The following is a 15,840-nucleotide window of genomic DNA, read 5'->3' as shown; positions in this document are numbered from 1 at the left end:
TGGGAGAAGTCTCCCTAAGGACTGTGGTGAAAACCCCAGAACCTCAGCCCTGCACCCAGACTGTGGTCCAGCCTCCTTCGCTATCCACCCCCATACTTCTTTCCTTTCTCGATCCATTTCATTTCCTTGTTTTCTCTCAACTGACCTTTCTTAATGCATTGTTCAATCCTCTGCAACTACAGCTTGAGGATTGTTGATCACTGGAAAGTTATTTGAAAGGGCTTCCTAAACAGAGAGATGCTAGCTCTCCCTCTCCACGTCACACTACAGACCAGCTCCTGAATTTCACAGCTGGGTGTGAGCGTTTTAGTTCAAACGAGACCACTCCACCGTTAATGCCTTGATCATCAGCTGGGCTGGCTGCCTGCACCCCTGCCCTAAGCCAGAGGGCAAGTCCCCCTAATTCCCACACTCGCCTAACAGTATGTTCCCTTCATATCAAGATAGTAAAAAGTCTTCCAGATCTAACTTCCAGCTTATTAGAAACACAAGCTGAACAAAGCAATAACCTGTAAAGCAATCCTGGGGCAAATGATTCAGCTCCTTCCACAAATCAATACCTTGCAGAAAGAAAAGTCAAAGTCGTCTTTGACACCACAGGGGAAAACTCAGACATGGGCTGGGTATTAGGTGATACTGAAGAACAGTTATTAATTTCGTTGATGTGCTTCTAACACTTTAAACAACTTTTAACATGATATTTATGTTGAGGAAAAAAAAGAAGGTATTCTAGTCACAGATGTATACTAACATTTACAGGAGGAGGATGCTTGGACTTTGTGTTAACATACTGCAGGGAAGAGAAGGGACAGGCAGAGAAGAGGATGGGAATGGGAAGGAAAAGTTGGGCTTAGGGAGGATTACTGAAACCAGACTGGCAATTGCTGAAGCTACGCAATGCTACTTGCATGCATACTTGCAAGTTTAAAAAAAAAAAAAATTTATAAAGACCAGGCTCTGCATAAGGCAGTTACTTAAAAGAAACCAAAGGCCAAAATATGAGCCAAAGAACTAAGTCAAAGAAACCATGTTTCCTAGTTGGCAATGGGTCGGTGACGTCATCCCAATGTCCCCTATGGGTTTGTCACTGCAGGACATGAGAGGGAGTAACCAGACTTGACCAAGAGTCGGACCTGCCTTCAGGAAGCACACACTCTCACTGTGAGCTGGCTCTCACACTCCTGAAGTAATGGCTAGTCGCGACAACTAACTTTATTAAGAGGGAGCCCTGGGACTCTCCAAAATAGCAACCACCTAAGGAACCTGTCGTATTTATAGGATACTGTACTTACTTTCTCCATCAGCAACTGCAAAACAGATCAGCTAAAATTAGCAAGAGGACTACAGTGTTCAGAATCTTTCCCAAATGCTTACACAAGACTTTCTGTTGAACTCGGAACTAAGAAGGCAGCCAGACACTCTTCACTCACATTCCTCTGAGTGTAATCCTCTAATTAATACACACATAGAAAGAATGGGGCTTTGTATCACATTAGTGCAACACTAGCGCAGATATTTACATTGTAAAAACCCAGGAATAAAAAAAGATAAATGCATCTCAGCTGTCCCTAATACACAGGTGTATGGCATCTGTTTGTTTAAACTTTTAACCTTAAACCATAAACTTCGGACCCGTAATTCCTAACCCAGATCCAAACCCCAAATCTCCAAAGCTAAGGGAACAGAGAGCATCCCCTAGCTATCTTTCATCTTTCAAAAGGTGGGTTAGAAATATTATATTTGACCCACCTAGGAAAACAGAGATTGTGAAAACAGTTCTCATGTTTGGGGGTTAAATTACACCACCTCAAAAGAGAACGCTGGTTATCTCATGTTGATCAAAAACTGTGCAGGGCAGCCCAAGTGGCTCAGTGGTTTAGCGCCGCCTTCAGCCCAGGATGTGATCCTGGAGACCTGGGATCGAGTCCTGCCTGGGGCTCCCTGCATGGAGCCTGCTTCTCCCTCTGCCTGTGTCTCTGCCTCTCTCTCTCTCTGTGTCTCTCATGAATAAATAAATAAAATCTTTAAAAAAAAAAAAAACTGAAACCAGCATTTTTGTGTCAAGGATTTTTCAGAGGGGAAATCAAATGAATTGTCATTTAAGAAATGCAGTTTGGTTTAAATACAGAATTGTTTAAAACATGTTATCTTTGGAAGGAGAAATAAATTATTCAGCATTAAAATGTGTGAAAGCATGGTCTCAAATTGCATAAGATCAGGATTATATTTTTGAAGAAAGAAAAGTGTCCTTTTATAGTGAGAGGTTTTACCCACTACAGATGCAATTTAATTTTAAAAATCAATTCAACAAATTTATGTAGAAATGGCACTGCCCAAAACAAATACCACAAATCTTTTTATAGATGAAAATGTGCCTCACGCATGCATATTTAAAAATCAGATTTCACCTTGGTCGGTAGAAGACCAATTTAATACCAGGAAGCATGTCATCTAGAAATGACCCAAGATGCAAGACAGAGGCATGGAGCCACCTGGTGATTCTGCAAACGTTACAGGTCCCCTTTTGTCATCTGCCTACACTGTCCACACACTCATGCACTGGGAAACATGAAGCAAATGCTAGAACCGTTAGGTAAGTAGGATGGTGTAGGGATCAAAAGCAGACTCATGGGACACCCTACCTGGTGTTCAATCCCAGCCCTGCCACTCTCTGGCTGTGCAACTTCAGGCAAGGTTTCTGTGCATTTGTGAGCACAGAGAAAGACCCTGGCCTTGCGTTAGCAATCCTAGTTATTAGCATTGCTGCTGGTGATAGCCCTGTAAAAAGTCACTCCTACCATAGGGCTGCTACTCCTCTCTTGCTCTCTCCCTTCCACCACACATTCCTCTTGTGATCTCTCCCCTTCTCTGGTTTAGCACACCTTCTTTCTTCTCTTAGGGCATTTCAGGCACATTACAAGTCCCAAATGCCAAAGGCCTGGAATAAGGCCATCTGGCCAAAGGGCTCCTGACCCCTGAGAGAAGAAAGAGTCTCACAAATTGGTTTCTCTGAAACCAATTGCCAAGTGAAAATCCTGATGCCTCAGAAAGTAATTCCCTCCACTGTCAAGGGGAATGAAGATTTGACCGTGAATTACTTGTCTATTAAAGAAACAGCTTAAAACTGACTCCTCCAGGGCCACGGAGAAAATCATATGGTCAATTCAAGCTCATTTTGAACATTAAAGGGATCCTATTGATGCCCAAACCAAAGACTCACTCACATCCCACTCAGCTAAATGGGTCTTCCCCACCACTCCCAAAGATGCACATTATACTACTCATCACATCCAGGATTCTTTCTCTAAGACCACTAGATCATGACACCACAGAGCAAGAAAGGATTTTACAAATCATCTAGATCAAAGGTCACACGCCCAAATACAACAGTGTAGCTGCCAAGTCATGAATCACAAAGGGACTAGAGCCAGATGGGAACTGTGTGTCCTGTTTGAAAGGAGGGCTGCCACTCAGCTCCAGCCATCTGCTATTACGGGCCTGGAATTGTCACAGGGTCTGACTGATTAAGAGAAGCTGGAAACTCTGAGATGCCTGGGTGGCTCAGTCGGTTAAGCGTCCAACTCTTAGTTTCAGCTCAGGTCATGATCCCAGGGCCATGAGTTCAAGCCCTGTGTCAGGCTCCACGCTGGGCATGGAGCCTGCATAAGATTCTTTCTGGCCCTCTCCCCCTGCTTATGCTTGTGCTCACTCTCTCTGTCGCTCTCTAAAAAAAAAAAAAAAAAAAAAAAAAAAAGGGCAGCTAAAAATTCAGATGTTTATGTGTAGGCCAAGCAAAACACACCTACAGGCCAAATATGCCCCAAATGCTGCCAAATTACCCAGATTGAGCCAGACAAAGCAGGGGTTCCCACAGGCAGGCTTCAGCCCCCTGGAGATCACAGAGCTACTGCGTTAACAGTCACTAAACTCAATGGTGGGGAGGAGATGAGGGCTCCGAGCAGTCATTGTTCATAGAATGAATAAATAATGTACTTTGCTCATATAAGAACTACTTTTTTTAATGTAAAAGGACATTTTAATACTAACAAAACCAAACTTGATTTGCAAACATCACTAAATTGGTAATTTTTTATTCCATGTTTTCTCCAATGAGGAGATTCTAAAAACACAACAGGCATGTCATAGACACAGATTTTATTTACATCAGAGAGAGAACCTCTTCACACTTGGAACATTCACAACCACCACCTCGATGAATTCTGGCTTTGGACTACTGGGATTGGATGTTTATGTGACTTGCACAGAGTCTCACAGCTCCTCACAGAGCAGGAAAGAAGCCAGAGTCCCTGAGTCCCAGTCCGCCTCCTTCTCCACCAAGGAAGGTGGTCTCTGACTCGAAAGTGGTCCACAAAGTGCCATAGCATGGATGAAAACCCAGGATAAATGTGATGAAAACAAAATGTTGGACCACGTTGTTTTCATCAACACGTCTTCAAGGCTCCAAAGGAGCTCAAAGGTAGAAGAAGCCTGGACAACCCCTATAGCCCAGCTCCACATCCAAACCATCCCTTCGACTACATCCCAGATGAGGGTGTTCCAGTCTCGATGGATAAGGAACTCGTTATCTTGCCACGCTGGGTAGCAATGCACCTTCCTGCCTCCACACCACTGTGATCTCCCAGCCTGGCCATTAGGAATCCACCCTCTTTAACCCCTACCTTCCCCCCATCTCCAAACATCACCTCTAAATGCTCCCTTCATACTCTCCCATCTCCCAGTTGCTCCACTTCCCCAATGAGCTGGCTTCCCTATGAATAAGAGTTTATTCACTTTCGCTTCTTGCTGTCAATCTAGTTAAGGTCGACTGACTTACAGTGGGAGCACAGAGGCCAACATATGAGAAACAGATCTGCCTACTAAGTCAAGACAGAGCACTGAGGTCAGAGCAGGTGGTGAGGAAAAGGGGTATGCACTCCATTCAGGCTGCCTAGTGCAGCTATGCAAGCTATGCACTGCAGAATTTCAAGGAGACCACTCAAAAAGACTAGGTTGTGAGCAGTGCCCCCTGGAGTTGTCCAACGGAGCTACCCAGGGAGGGGTGTGTAGCCCATTCTGCAGACACAAAGAAATGTAAGTCTGGCTTTTAGGAGACGGAATGCATCTTTCAGTTATTCTATCAAGGAATAGTGATTGAATAGCCAACTGAGTTTCTCATACCTGAGTATATTGACAATCCTCCTAGCAGCTTACCAAACACAAGGACTGCCCACACCTCCGCAGAGCTTCAGAATCCTCAGTTCTGGAGGTGGGAACGGGATGCAGAAGGGAATGGAATAGGAATGTGTGTGTGTGTGTTGTTTCTTAACAATCAGCTTCTTGAGAAATCGTAGCAAACAAAGTTGAGGTTTAGGAGAAGACAGATATTATAAGGGCCAAGATCATGTTACCAAGGAGAAAACGTTTAAATTTGTGTAAGGTTTATTGCTTCCATCTCAGCTGTATTTTACAAAGAACAGTGTTCTGAAAACTGTTAATGATGACTCTCACATATAATCCATAAAGCAACTGTCACTAGAAACACCAACCCTAGCTATTTCCTACCACAATTTCTCAAAAGCACAGATACCCTACACTCCAAAGTGAAATAGCTATTCTGACAACTGGCTATATCCATAGCCACCATTTGCCAAATCATAGGAAATACACATTCTAGCTGGTAAAGGTCCCTCCTACCTACATATCAGTGTGGCAAACACTGGGACACATACCTTATGTTCCTCCTTCATCACCTGTTCAATGAGTTCAGATTTCACTGGAGGTTTTGAATACTGGCCTGAGAGAAGGCCATGTCCTAACTTAGTCCTGGACAGGAGGGAGAAAGACAAACAAAAAGGTCATTGTTGTTTCCCCATAGAGACATTAACATCATCTATGAATGCTTTTAGGTGGAACATTTTATCTTGATTACTCAAAAATAACTTATTTGATTCTTCCTGATAACTGATGCCATTTCAAACTACCCTCAGTACTTTATAAAGAACTATTAATATATTTCTTCTTCTAAAAGTAACACCTGCTCTTTTTAGAACACTTCTAATACAGAAAACAAAAAAGAAAAGAGATGTACCTTTAATTCTGCAACCCAGCAATAACCATTATGAACATTTACTGGACATTTTCCTTAAAAATTTTTTACCTTTCAATCAGCACTTACATCTGTGTGTTGAAGTCCTGTGTTGGATCTAAAGGAGAGTAGTCAAATATTCTTGGAAGATTCCCTACGTACCTAGAAAATGAGAAAGGAGAGTCAAAACATAGGGACTGAAAGAACAGAAACAAAATAACCTGTCATCCTAGCGAAGACCTTGCCTTTCTGTCAAAGTGAAATCATCCACCTAAAGAAAACTTTTCCTGGGACACCTGGGTGGCTCAGTGGTTGAGCCTCTGTCTGCCTTTGGCTCAGGTCATGATCCCGCAGTCCCAGGATGGAGTCCCACATTGAGCTCCCCGAAGGGAGCCTGCCTCTCCCTCTGCCTATATCTCTGCCTCTCTCTCAGTCTCATGAATAAATTAAAAAAATCTTTTTTAAAAAAAGAAAGAAAGAAAACTTTTCCTGAGATCCCACCTCTGCAGCCATATTCATGGGCTTCCCTAAAATGTTTGTGCTTCTATCTGTGGGTCTCAACTCTGGGTGCAGGTTAGAATCACCTCGAGTTTCTTGAAAAAAAAAAACACCAAAGCTAGAGCCACCCCCAGATGCTCTGATGTCACTGTCTGAGACTAAAACCTGAAATCTGCAATCTTTTCAAAGTCCCCCAAGTGATTATAACATGTAGCCAGAATCAAGAACTTCCAGCTTATGCCATCACATCTGCCATCTCAAAACCAAACGGTAAGAGTAGGAATTATGCCAATGGTATCAAGATATATAATAATAGCAGTGACAACTACTGCTTCTTGAGGGCTCTCTGTATAATCTGCTTGGGTCTTCATTACAACCATATGAAGAAGGGATGGTTATGGTTACCCATTGGAGAGATAGAAATCAGGATGCTTCCAAAGCTACGCAAGGAAGAAGTGATGAAGCTCAGAGTACACCCAGGCAGCCTAGCTCCAAACCATGCTCTGAACCACTCTGTCCTGTCCCTGCTCCCATAAGCAAGCCCAAACCCCCTCCTTCTGACCAGTTTACCTGGACAAGCAGTGCCAACTTCCACCACCCTCTCTAATCTCAATGTACAATGGTGGAAGGAATGACAAAGGAATATTCCTTTCACTTCTTAAGTTCATTTCCTATTCCACACCCTCTGCTTTGTGCTGTCCACCTTTCCATCTTCAGGCTTTGACTCGCTGTGTGAAAGCTCTAGAAAAAAGAATCCAGAAGCATATCCCTTTCCTTGGCACTTCATGCACTCTGCTCTGCCCACTTCTTTGACCTCATTCCCATCCCTCTCCCCTAGTCCACAATACTCCGGCCAAATGCCCTTCTTTGCCAGGATATGCCCAGTTCACACCTGCTTCAAGGTCACGCCACCTGCTGTCTCTTTCCCAGAACATTCTCTCCACAGACCTTTGCCCCATCATCTCAGGTCTGTTTAAAAAGCACCTCCTCACCGCTCCTAATTCCCCATCACCTGACCCTGGCTGACTTTCTTCTTGGCATGTATTAACATTTGCAATTTCTTGATTATCTCCTTGTTTATTATCTCTCTAGAGATTATATACTAGAGTATAATCTCCATGAAGACAGATACACTATCTAAATCACTGCACCTCCAGCACTACAATTGCACTAGACACGCAAAAGACACTCAAAAAATATCTGTTGAATGAATACATTTATATCATGTAGTCCATCTAACCAATTTTCCATAACTGACTACCCATAAGCCAACAGAAAAGGCATAACTGCAATAAAGCCCTAGCAGAGAACCATGATACACTAGTAGTTAGCAATGACCTCTAATCAGACCCCTCAACTACTGGACACTTGTAGGCACCTGCTGTCTACAAACTCAGAATCTGTACCCCAGATTATGTACCTCTGTCAAAATTAAAAGAACCCACTTCTGGTACAGTCCCTTTCAAATGGCTTTTGGATGTGTCACTAGGGCAACAATTTCATCTAGAAATTTTCAATGGACCAAGAGCCAAAAAGACCAACCAAACTTTGTAACCAAAGCATCCACAGCCAGAGGTTGCACTGAGGAATTGTTTTGGGTTTTTTTTTAAAGAATCTATTTATTTATTTGACAGAGAGAGTGAGAGCTAGAGAGAGTGAGAGCTAGAGAGAGAGAGCAGAAACACACAGAGGAGGAGAGAGGAGACTCCCCACTGAGCAGGGAGCCTGATGCTAGCTAGATCCCAGAACCCTGAGATCATGATCTGAACTGAAGACAGACACTTAGACGCTTAACAGACTGAGCCACCCAGGCGCCCCTGGTCCCTGATTTTAAAAAAATATATTGAAGGAAAGTCCTTGCGGAGGTGTTGTATAATTATTATTTCTTTTCAAGTAGAATGGAGGGAACTTGTGCTCTTTGGTTACAAAATCCAACAACAGTTTCAGGGGGGGCAGGGACTGGGTGACGGGCACCAAGGTGGGCACTTGACGGGATGAGCACTGGGTGTTATTCTATATGCTGGCAAATTGAACACCACTAAAAAATAAATTTGTAAGTAAAAAAAAAAAAAACAGTTTCAGTTCCTTATAGTCGCTAAGTTTTGAAAATGCTTTCTGCCCTCCAAAGTTTGATGAACAGTCACCTTTCTGAATTTTTCTTCTCTCGTGAAAAACTATACCTCACATCTGTGTTTTGGATTTAAGATTCAAATCTCTCACCTCAATGTTGTTTCAAGAGTCTCAGAATCGCGTGTTACCGAATATTTAATATTCTAGTTTCTAAACATTTACTGTGTCTATTAGAACATGAGCAACCTACTCATCATACTTATCCTCAGTCTGTTTGTTCTTTTACTAAACATCACTTGATTGAGCGGGACTAACTCAGTGGAGTTGGGTCCAGGAGCAGTGTTTTCCATTTTGTAAGTAGAAAGAGTGACTCACGGAGAGATTAAATGACTTATGCACAACCAGAGTGTAATTCGGAAATGTCAGCCTGACTCCGTGATACTCTGTCTGCCACTAGAGCCTCGTTTACATTTCAGAATAATTCTGATGAGGATCAAATCTAAATAAACTAGTGTATAAATGAATGAGAGCTAAGATCGATGGTCAGATAGCAAAACTATACTTTTTTCTTTGAGAACCCTAGACTGCAAACTGAAGTTATAATACGTATTTTTAGAAGTATCTAGCATTACTTCTGCATTTTAATATAATTTTGTTGTAACAGAGGCTATTCCTCATAATTAGAAAAATAGAAACTACTAGTAAAATGGACTTTTCTGACATCAAAGATTTACCACCTTTAATTTTTCATTCTTCTCCATCAATCTTGCCTGAAACCATAATCCTTTTTGCTAATGTTTATCTTCCTCGTGAGGTTTTCTTATCTTGTCAGCTTTTGAAATACAATAAAGACTGGCTTGTAAGAGAGCTAATGAGTTCATCATGTTGGATATTAACAATTCCTCAGTGCAGGGGCGCCTGAGACGCTCAGTCCATTAAGCGTCTCAGCACCCACCTTCGGCTCAGGTCACTATCTCGGGGTCCTGGGATTGAGTCCTGCGTCAGGCTCCCTGCTTGGTAGGGAGTCTGCTTCTCCCTCTCCCTCTCTCTCTGCCCCTCCTCCTGCTCTCTCCCCCACTCTCTTTATCTCAAATAAATACATAAAATCTTAAAAAAAAAAATCAGGGACCATGAGATCCATAATATGAAGTCACACTCTTCCCTAATCAAAAAATAATACAAGTATGAGACATGGACAAAAATTTTAAAATAATGCAATGTGTGATGCATACCTTTGAAAAAGTTTTCCACCTCAAAGCTTCAAACCTGCTCTTCCTCTGTCCACACTCCCCTAGCATACCAAAGCATGTGTCGCTTCATGTACCCTTTCTTCAGAGAGACCCTCCCTGACCACCTCTTCCCCCCTTTCATTCATGGAGCTCATGGTTTATAACCATGCCATTATTCTTCCGATTATTTATTCAGTCTGTTTCCTCAAATGGGGCCAGGCACCACGTCCTTTTGCTTACTGCTGAACCCCCCGCCCCAACCCAGCACATTGCTGAGCACAAAAGAACCCCATATTCCTCGGCTGGATGAGAAATGAAAACTAGACCAGAAAACAGCAAGAAGAGTAAGTCTTCAAATACCAAGAGAAAAGAAAAGGAGATCTGATATCTGATACACTTTTGCTTAACTACCATTAAAGCCATTAGCATTTCCACTCATCCTGGGTTTAAAAAAAAAATAAAATTGCCCTGTGCTGTTCCTAGCGTGCTATTGGCGCTTCCGTCTCAGTACATGCGTGTCCTCTCCCATATTTGAACCATGGTGGAAACTAGCGTGCCCTGGAATATGCTAGAGATAATTTCCTAAACTTTAGGCAGCAGTTGCCCATGAGTGCACCAGCCTTGGTCCCAGTGTGCACAGCTCCCCATTTTGGGCCCAGCCGAGGGAAGAGAGGGGTCACAGACACAGTGGCTCTGCCCTCCGTTGGGGAGAAAGAAGGCAGCCTCGAACATGCACCAGTGCCTCCACGGCATCTGTAGTGAAGGGCCAGCTTTTTTGTTTATTTCAACTCTTATAGATGAACTCCTTTAAAATTTATAATGAAAGTAAATTATTAGAAAAATGAAACAGCACTGATAACGCATGACAATGTTGACTTGCTACAAAAATTTCTAAACGCTCACTCTCAGTTTCCATGCCCAGGAGTCCAAGGACCAGCACCAGTTCTGTGAGCCACATTTTGAGTAGCAAATAACGAAAAGCTTAAATCCTCGGAGAAACTCCACTCGCCAGGAGGGCAACACTGACCAAAGCGATCACTGAGTCTCTCCTAGCACATCTACAGGAAGGAATGTGGCAGGCTGGCTGCAGAGATTGATAATTAATATTTTCTTGGCATAGAGGGCAACTGATGGGCTAAAACCAGAAGCCATCACTAATATGACCAAGCCCCTGTGAGGCTCTCGGTTACAAAGCTCTCCTAATCTCACCTGATTCCCATCACACTTGACAAGTGTTCTCACCCAGCCTCAGTGCAAGAAGTCACACCATGAGGGTGCGGTGAAATGTCCTGCAGCTGATGAGGACGGGCTTCCCCAGCATGTGCTGGAGCAGATGAAGGGCAGCACTTCGCGCCCAGGCCACAGGAGGCCACTTACGCTCTCTGGAACTCTGGGATGCTGAAGATGGCCTGCATGACAGAACTCAGGTAGCAGCTGTTGCCCAGATTTTTGAGACCCGTGTATCCGGGGCCATACATGGGCTTCAGCTTCGTCCCCGTCTCCTGGATCACTTCCCACTCGCTGACCCGCGGCTTCATGTCATTGTCCCGAAGCCCGTTCTCTGTCTGGGACAAAGAGAAGGAAGCCAACTTTAATTGTCATTCTCACCCAAAGATCAAGTTCCAAGAATTATTTCTGACAGCCATAGATGTTTCTGCCCCTTTTTCTCCCGAAACAAAGCAAAAACAAAAAAAATACAAAAACAAAAAAAAAAAAAAATCACCTAAAGAGACTGAGATGGTGATGCTGAACAAAATCCTAATGCCACACAGAACCTCACACTTAAAAATAGTTAACAATCATAGGGACGCCTGCGTGGCTCAGTGGTTGAGCATCTGCCTTTGGCTCAGGGCATGACCCCAGGGTCCAGGGATCCCCAGAGGGAGCCTGCTTCTCCCTCTGCCTGTGTCTCTGCCTCTCTCTGTGTGTCTCTCATGAATAAATAATAGAATCTTTAAAAATAAATAAAATAAAAAGTTACAACGGTAAATTTTATGTTTTGTATGTCCTTCCACAGGAAAACACACATACACACATTTAAAAGATTTAAAAATGAAAGGAGAATGAGGCTGAGAGGTAAGAGGATGGCAGCAAGAAAGACAAATAGGAATGGAAACAAAGAAGCTAGTAGAATAATTTCAAGGGAAAATACAATGCAGGGGCACCTGGGTGGCTCAGTGGTTAAGCATCTGCCTTCAGCCCAGGGCGTGATCCCGGGATCCTGGGATCAAGTCCCCACATTGGGCTCCCTGCAGGGGAGGGAGCTTATGTCTCTGCCTCTCTCTCTATGACTCTCATAAATTAATAAATAAAATCTTTAAAAAAGAAAAAATACAATCCAACACAGCAAACAGAACGGGAAGGCAGTTGCAGAGGGAAGTGAAGGAAAAATCACAGGCCCTGGAAGTGCCTTGAAATAGGAGGGAGGTTTACAGAAGCGCAAAGGACATACATTAAAGGGTGCCATGAGTGAGGTGAGGACGAGGAGACAGAAGGGAGGAGAGGCTGAGGAGAAGGAGATAGGCTGGGAGGGAAGGGCCCAAGCAGAGCATGCACACTGAAGCAGCTCCTCACAGGGACGGATGTTACATAGTCATGACACCGGCTTGAAAACACAATATTAAATGAAGCACAGCCTTTTCCCATCAACAATATGTTGGCTTATTCTTTCCACCCCCGAGCCCTGCTTCCCTTCCTGAAATTAATTAAAGTGATGTTGGTCACAGACCATTTTAAAGGTCATCTTCCCGTACCTTCTCGCTTCAGTGAACAAGGAGTGATTCATGCAACTCTCCATCAAAGGAGACAGAAATTTTACCAGTAAACTCCAACCGAAACAAATGGTACTCGACGAGGTGCCATTTTTATTATAGCATGAAAAAAAATTAAGCTGATAACCAAAAGAAAATGCTAATTAATTAAATTCAAGAAGTAAATGCAAACATGAAAACCTAAAACCATTAAAGTAGGATTCCTGTCACAGTAATTACGTATTAAAGAGACCAAAGGGTTCCCTCCCCACCAGGTGGGAATAGAGACAAAGTGGACCTTCTTACCCCATGCATATGAAGCATATCAATTCCAAAATGCGCTAAGTGCTTGGCCAAATGAGGATCCAAAACGGGTTCCTCTTCTTGAAAAGAATAAACATCTACAGGGTGAAGAGAAAACAAAGAGTGAGATATTTAACCAAGTCACTCAATATTCAACATATATCTATTGAGCTCCCGCTACGCACTTGGGATACATCGATGAATAAAGCCAATGGAAACCTCCTGTGAGTACACTCAAGGGGAGAAAAGACAGATGATAAATAACAAACATAGTAAATAGGTATGTTTTGTAATTATACCCATATATCAATTTCTTTTGACATTTCAGAAATTAATTTTTAAGATGGTTTTCTGAGGGGTGCCTGGGTGGCAAAGTTGGTTAAGTGTCTGCCTTCAGCCCAGGTCACGATCTTGGAGTCCTAGGATAGAGCCCCACTCAGGATCCCTGCTCAGTGGGGAGTCCACCTCTCCCCCTACTCCTGCTCTTGCTTGTTCCTTCTCTCAAATAAATAAAATCTTTAAAAATAAATAGGTTTTCTGAGACAAAAAAAAAAGCAGTGTCTAAAGTTAAAATACTTGAAATTAGACAAGGGTAAATGCCTAACAATTGATTTTGCACCCAAAACCACACTGGCATAATAGTGCAGGAGGAGGGAAGGGTGAGGGAGGAGAGTGTGGTACCACCTGCTGTGGCAGGGGGAGCCTGGGAGGGAACAGAGGTAACACAGGCCCTCGGGAGCAGCTCAATGGCTGCCCTGAGATGTTGGGTCCAAGACAAAACAAAAGTCTGCCTGCAGAATCCTCAACAGTCTCAGACCCACCAGCTCACCAACTTCCACCTCCCACCTGCCGCTTCATCCCTTCTTCCCAACTTTGGTGTCCACACCCCACGGAGCTGGTGAGGGACTCAGTGAGGACTGTTCAGCACTTCCCAAGTGTGTCCACCTTGTAGCACACAGAGCAAATGAGGATGCATGTGGCACAGCACGGTAACTTGGGAAATTCCAGCCATCCCAGGCCCGGCCCACTCCTCTGAGGGCATCTTGGCCTTCAAGGCAAATCCCAAAAAAAACTACCCAAACCACCATCTTACGTGTCCTCACACAGAAGTGCAATGTGGGAGGGGGGCCAATATCTTTAGGCCCAGTCCTTTTTCCTCTACACCAGACTATTTCCTTAGCTCTTTCAGGAGACTCAGTGATTTGGTGAAGCACCATCCCATGCCCTTAACAAAAAGAGAGAGTTAAAAACCACAATTTCTTCACTCCTAAACTGGAAAAACAAAACCTATTAAAAGGAAAATAGATTCAAGATACCCTCCGAGGGGGGCTCAGTCAGTCGAGCATCCATTTCCACTCAGGTCATGATCTCAGGGTTATGAGACCAGGCCTCATGTCAGGCTCCACACTCGTCAGGCTCCACGCTCAATGTGGAAGCTACTTGAGATTCTCTCTCTGCCTCTCCTACACATGTCCTCTCTCTCTCTCTCTCTAAAATAAGTAAATAAATTTTTAAAAAGAAAAAAAAGATACTATTCTTTAGGACAGTAAAAGATAGACCATCCAAGGATGTTCCTCCCCTTGGGAACATCACCAGGAGAAAAAAAATACACACACACAAACTATAGTGACATTCTGACCCAAATACAGGTATGTGGAGACTCACTGCCATGAAAGAAAGTCACCCTTTCTATTATTAATTGACTAAATGTTTGGCTTTCTCTGCTATCCCTTGTCCTCTAGGGGCCCATTTTAACTTATAGACAGGCAGCCTTCATTTATATTCTTTCTTTAGTATATAATTCAGTGCTCTCAAAACAAAAGGCAAAAATCCCCAGCCCAATCAAGAACCCCCCCAAAAAAATAAAAAGAAAAACTTCCCCAAAAGTTTAAAAGCTAGAAACACCAACAAAAATGAAACTTGAAACAAATACATAAACAGTATTTTTTAATCTATGGCAAGTGACAAGAAAACTGCCACTCAGATACTGGCTGAAGGTGAAAATGACATCCCCTCAGCACTTTAACTTTGGTTATTATTAACTAGTGAAATAATTTTGAAGACTTAAAAAACTTTAAGCCTGTAGTTATTCGAGCTTTATTAGAAAACAATAAAATTGCCAGAAATGGAACAGTTGTCATTGGCCTAGGATTTTGAAATAAGTGAAAAATCACACAGCACTCTAAAATTTTTCATTTGTTAGGCTCATGCCATACTGAGAAATTAATGTTTCCTACCTCCAGTCATTAACTGCTCCAAAGATGTGACATGATTTGGTTGGACACAAAGTTTTTTTACCCCAATGACAAAAATAGTTTAGTAAGTAACATACAAGACATCTAAAAATGAACTGTGATCCTCAAATTTGGCAATCATGAAGAATTTATAAATGACATGTAGTCATAGAAAAAATTATGAAGTGGATTCAGGAAAGATCACCCTAAGATGCTGCTGAGCACCATGGTGCAAGGGCCAGTGGGACAGGCAATTTCACAGTAGCTGTGGGCATCTCCAGAAGCTTCTCCTGAAACCACCAAGGTACTGAGACTTCTTTTTTTTTAAGATTTTATTTATTTATTTGAAAGAAAGGGAGCATGAGTGAGGGGAGGGGTAGAGGAAGGAGAAGCAGACTCCTCACTGAGCAGGGAGCCTGACTTGGGGCTTGATCCCAGGGTTCTGGGATCATGACCTGAGCTGAAGGCAGATACTGAACCAACCGAGCCACCCAGGAGCCCTAGAGTGATAACCTAGCTTCGCAACAGAAGAACAAAACACCCTCTCCTATCTCTGTCCCTCCTCACTCCCTTCCCACCCAGAATCTCATCCTTGCTTTGCCAAATCAACATCTCCTCCCACAGAGGAAAGCTCTTTTTATTTGTTTGTTTGTATGGTGATCTGTTTCCTG

General features: G+C 43.1%; 1 protein-coding gene across 3 annotated transcripts in view; it reads right to left on the bottom strand.

Annotated features, from left to right (window-relative positions):
• Window positions 1-15,840, bottom strand: part of USP13 (ubiquitin specific peptidase 13) — a 126,572-nt gene that overhangs the window by 58,242 nt on the left and 52,490 nt on the right. For all 3 annotated transcript variants that reach the window (XM_077879734.1, XM_077879735.1, XM_077879736.1), the window contains 4 exons: window positions 12,939-13,033; window positions 11,260-11,447; window positions 6,176-6,247; window positions 5,730-5,823 (listed from right to left, as the gene is read on the bottom strand). In XM_077879734.1, coding sequence (XP_077735860.1) covers window positions 5,730-5,823; window positions 6,176-6,247; window positions 11,260-11,447; window positions 12,939-13,033 — 449 coding nt within the window. The remainder of the gene's footprint in view (window positions 1-5,729; window positions 5,824-6,175; window positions 6,248-11,259; window positions 11,448-12,938; window positions 13,034-15,840) is intronic.

The sequence above is a fragment of the Canis aureus genome, chromosome 31 (genome assembly GCF_053574225.1).
Source record: "Canis aureus isolate CA01 chromosome 31, VMU_Caureus_v.1.0, whole genome shotgun sequence".
NCBI lineage: Eukaryota > Metazoa > Chordata > Mammalia > Carnivora > Canidae > Canis > Canis aureus.
The sequence above is the reverse complement of the archived record's forward strand: the minus strand, read 5'-3'. Positions and strand labels throughout refer to the sequence as shown.